This window comes from Lycium ferocissimum, chromosome 3 (genome assembly GCF_029784015.1).
Source record: "Lycium ferocissimum isolate CSIRO_LF1 chromosome 3, AGI_CSIRO_Lferr_CH_V1, whole genome shotgun sequence".
Classification (NCBI taxonomy): domain Eukaryota; kingdom Viridiplantae; phylum Streptophyta; class Magnoliopsida; order Solanales; family Solanaceae; genus Lycium; species Lycium ferocissimum.
The window spans coordinates 1722949-1727606 of NC_081344.1; the positions used below are offsets into that span (position 1 = coordinate 1722949).

The following is a 4658-nucleotide window of genomic DNA, read 5'->3' on the forward strand; positions in this document are numbered from 1 at the left end:
TGCCCTTCAAAATCGAATTTATGTCTAGCGGACATAAGTTGGTTAAAGGCGCGGGACATAACTTGTGAATATTATAATGCAAAAATACAAACATATGCACCACGAAAATTTTGTTTGCCTTGAGGGATAAAAATTGAAGACCAACACAAAATAGGGACAAATGTGCAAATGATGACTAATCTCCCTATGTTCTTCAGTCTGGTGCTGTTGGGCCAAAGCCCAATTAAAAGATAATGGGTCGACTCAGGCGTCTAGCACCAATGCGGGTGATTTGCAGATAAGGACCATTTAATGCTCGTTGTTTAACTTGTGTTCCCCTTTAAGGATTTTGTGCAAAAATGGCCTCGGCGGTACACATCCAAAAGCGTAAAAGATCATGTGTCAACAAGTTATGACGGACGATTCATCACTTTAGTACAATCTTCATTCTTCTAAGTTTTATCTTGTTAAAACTTTCACAAGTCTTGCCGGATAGGCTGCCTATCCGTAATCAGGTTATGATTGGCGCGTCATAACTTTAGTGCAATCTTCATTTCTCTACTTTGTTAAATTGTTCACAATGAGTCTAGCTGGATTGGAAAAATGTTTCAGTTTGTAGCGTCGAGGTCATTTCTGCACAAATTATTTAAAGGGGGACAAAACTTAAACAGCGGTCCACGTATTGTGGAAAAGAAAAAAGAAAAAAGTCCTAACTGAAAGAACTTTTAAAAGTGTGGGAAACTTAACGGCTTATCTTCAATTTGTAGTTCTCCTTCTTTGTCTACTACAACATAACTTATCTTCTTTTCACTAAAGAAAAAATGGAGGCTTTTAGTTCTGAGCAAAGTAACAAAGTGAATTTTGAAACTGAAATTCAAGAATTACCTGAGAGAGTAATTGGGAAAGAAGGGTTGAGAAAAAAAATTCTGCAAAAGGGTAATTCTTGGAAGACACCATTACCTGGTGATGAAATACAAGGTACGATTTTTTATTATGTCATGATTAGTTAATTACTATTTTCTTAAGTTTTTGTTTATTATTTTCATATATTGAGTTAAAAAATGCTGACTGTTTTGTTGATGCTTTTGGGTTATTTAGTTCATTACAGAGTGAAACTTCAAGATGGAGAATTTTTTGATTCAAGCTATGATAGAGGGAAGCCTTTTACATTCAAGCTAGGACAAGGTAATATTCTGGTTTCTTTTACATTATTATTCAAATACTGGTTTCTTATATTTTTTGTTACTGACTAATAGAATAGACTTCAAAAACATTGTTCGCTTTGGAGCCCGTCTAATATCGTGTTGGGAAATTTCACTATGGTGTAAATCGCTCTTATCATAGGCGACTTGAACCTGAGACCTCTAGTTAAGGATGGAGTGTAGTTACCACCCTCATTATTTGGTTGATAAGTGTATCATTAAATCTAGAGAACAGGATAGACGGTTAGTTGGAGTCGATTTAATTACAAACTATAGATACAACTTAAAATTTGTCTTCACTTCATATTTTCTCAATTCTGAAAAATTACACATCATTAGACTACTTAAAATTATATTAATTGGAGATTTAGAAAGCACAGGACCATTGATACTGAATTTGAATATTGACATGGTACTATAATTTCACATGTAATCCAAATTCAATTTTCTAAACAGGGATGCTATGTTGCTCGGACTCTTTAAAAATGTTGTCGGGTGTGTATCGGATCCTCCAAAAGTAGTGCATTTTTGTTGGATCCAACACGGCAACAATAATATTTTGGAATCAGAAATATGGATAACCGTAGCTAAATCAGTTAATATATAGTTGAGTTTTGTTTTATGTTCTGCATTACACCATAGTTTATACAAACAATAGTAATTTAATGACATTAAGGAAATTTCATTGTTCATAATTGAATTCCAGGTGAAGTTATTAAAGGATGGGATGAAGGAATTGCAACTATGAAAAAGAGTGAAAGAGCAATTTTCACAATTCCACCAAATTTGGCTTATGGAGAAATCGGTTCACCCCCTGTCATTCCTCCAAATTCAACACTTGTTTTTGAAATAGAATTGGTTTCTTGGAATTCAATTAGAGATATCACTGGAGATGGAGGAATTTTGAAGAAAATAATTAAGGAAGGTGAAGGGTGGGCTACACCTAGAGATGTGGATGAAGTACTAGGTATGTCTTTACCTTATTTCATTTACTAATATTTCAAAAAAATTCGCACGTTCTTTTCTAGGATAATTATTTAGTAAATGACCCTCTTTTTATTTCTCGTACAACTTATGGACCTCTTAGACCACGGTCTAAGATCTTTTTGAGCAAATTGAAAATTTTATGAGAAAACATTAGACTACTATCTAAGATTTTGTAAGTTATTGCAAATGTTAGACGACAGTCTAGTATCACCTCTTGTTTTATTGGATAGTGAAGTACATAGCAAGCTCTGCAGATGGAAAAACTCTGTCAAAATCTGATGATGGTGTTGAGTTTTCTTTGTCGGAAGGTAAATACTTTTTTAGAATTGCTTTTTACATTAAAAGACTTATGTTGCTCGGATTCTTCAAAAATATTATAGGGTTTGTGTCGGACCCCCTAAAAGCTATGCATTTTTTAGGTCCGACACGGCTCAACACTATTTTTGAAGGGCCAAGCAACATTGTCTAAGATACAAGTCTTACTAATAGAATTTGCACCTTTATTAGGTTACTTATATCCAGCCATGACGAAATCCTTGAAGTCAATGAGAAAAGGAGAAATAGCTGAGTTAACTGTGAAGCCAGCTTGTAAGTTTGATAAACAGAACAATAAGTTATTTTTCATAAGCAAAAAAGAAAGATAATTAAATAGTGTTTCATCAATTTGAAGATTATTTGGATGATGTTGGAATTGGAAAATTGCAACCAAATTCGAATATGACAATTCATCTTGAGCTGATTTCATGGAAAAGTGTTGTTGATGTTACTGGAGAAAAGAAGGTTCTTAAGAAGTCAATTAAGGTTGGTGAAGGCTATGATCATCCTAATGAAGGATCCCTTGCAAAAGGTAATAAATTTTCGTAAATTAATTTTGTTTGTTCAATACATTTATACATATAATCAAGAAGATTGAAGTTTGGGAATTTTATGTTCTTGACTTAGTGGTCTATATTGGAAAGCTGCAAGATGGGAGTGTATTTGAAAGAAAAGGATCAGATGAACAACCCTTTGAATATGTATGTTTAGAAGGTAAACTTTTCATCTGTCTTCTTTGTCTTTTTTTTTATAACGATGGTGTTTGGACCAACTTGCACGCTGGCAGTAGCGGAGCTAGGGGGGACAAAGGGTTCATCCAAATCCCGTTCGTGAAAATCCTGGCTCCACTGCGTGCGGACACCTTGAAAAAAACAAGTATTGAATATTTTTGGTTTAACCAGAACTTAATGCCCAGACTAATTCACATCCGCGTTGCGTATGGCCCATAAGGGGGAAGTGCTCCTTACCAGGAGTTTCTCTGTTCCCGAGATTCGAACTCGAAATCCCCGGTTAAGGATGAGGGATCCCATCCACTTCACTACATCGCTTAGTAGTACAAGTAGTGAATGATTTTAACTTGAAAACCAATTTTCTCATTCAAATAAAAAATTGTGTCTCATGCATAGATTAGACAAGAAAGTTACAAATTTTCAATGCTATAGTGAGATAATCTTGTTATGTTGATCACTGCAGGGCAATTAAATGAAAGTTTAGATAGAGCTCTCATGACTATGAGAAAAGGAGAAGAAGCAATAGTGACAATCAGCTCGGAATCTGTGTTTTATGAGATCAAATTGGTTGATTTCGACAAGGTTTTTTCCTCAAACATGGAATTACAGTAATCAATAGAATCCTTCAATTTTCAGAGTGATCAAATTATATTTTCCTGTTCAATAACTATTTTCATGATTCATACAGGAGAAACCATTTTGGAAAATGGACACAAAAGAGAAACTTGAAGCATGTGAAAAAATTAAGAATGAAGGAAATGTACTATTCAAAGATGGCAAGTTTCAATGTGCCTCAAGGAAGTATGAGAAGGAATGTAATAGTTTTTCATCCTTGAATGTTCAAATTAGTTGTGCAGATAATAACTGTCAGTCCCAAACAAAGTTGGGGCCGGCTAATGTAATTTTCTGTAAGCTGAAGTGTATGTATTGTGAATTCCAGGCCTCGAAATTCATCCAATTCGATCACTCGTTCAACGAAGATGAGAAGTGTCGAGCAAAGACTTTGCGATTGTCGTGTTATTTGAACGATGCTGCTTGCAAGTTGAAGATGGGAGAGCATCAAGAAGCCTCAAAACTATGTAGCAAGGTTTTTTATTTGCCCTGTTTCCTTTTCAATTTTAAGTCAGGCTTATGATTAAGGCTATTAAATATCTTTCTTTAAAAGACATGCAAATTTAAAAAAAAAAAAAAAACAAATTATACACTATTGAAAGGAGATTTATGGTCTTAACAGGTTATAGAGTATGAGCCTTGCAATGTCAAAGCTCTATTCAGAAGGGCTCAAGCATATCTAAGAATCAATGAACTTGAAAAGGCTGAAATTGATATTAGGAAAGCTCTTGAAGTTGATCCAAACAACAGGTATATCACTGACACACATGTCTTTCGGACTTTTCAAAATGCGGCACGGGTGTATTATGTGTGTCGAATCCTCCAAAAGTAA

General features: G+C 34.6%; 1 protein-coding gene across 1 annotated transcript; it reads left to right on the plus strand.

Moving 5' to 3' along the window:
* The first annotated feature begins 685 nt into the window (after positions 1–685).
* LOC132050737 (70 kDa peptidyl-prolyl isomerase-like) lies at positions 686–4658 on the plus strand. Its single transcript, XM_059442103.1, has 11 exons — positions 686–957; positions 1078–1164; positions 1888–2148; positions 2399–2476; positions 2676–2756; positions 2839–3015; positions 3111–3197; positions 3678–3796; positions 3903–4023; positions 4153–4301; positions 4449–4658. Exons 1-11 carry the CDS (start codon positions 801–803, stop codon positions 4656–4658), a joined length of 1527 nt encoding a protein of 508 aa, XP_059298086.1. The 5' UTR covers positions 686–800.

What these genes read in the sequence shown, in the direction of transcription:
- LOC132050737 (XM_059442103.1), top strand. Translation starts at nt 801, where the DNA reads ATGGAGGCTTTTAGTTCTGAGCAAAGTAACAAAGTGAATTTTGAAACT. An exon ending in GTTAACTGTGAAGCCAGCTT is followed by an intron (nt 2,757 to 2,838) that starts GTAAGTTTGATA and finishes ATCAATTTGAAG; the next exon opens with ATTATTTGGATGATGTTGGA. An exon ending in AATTGGTTGATTTCGACAAG is followed by an intron (nt 3,797 to 3,902) that starts GTTTTTTCCTCA and finishes TGATTCATACAG; the next exon opens with GAGAAACCATTTTGGAAAAT.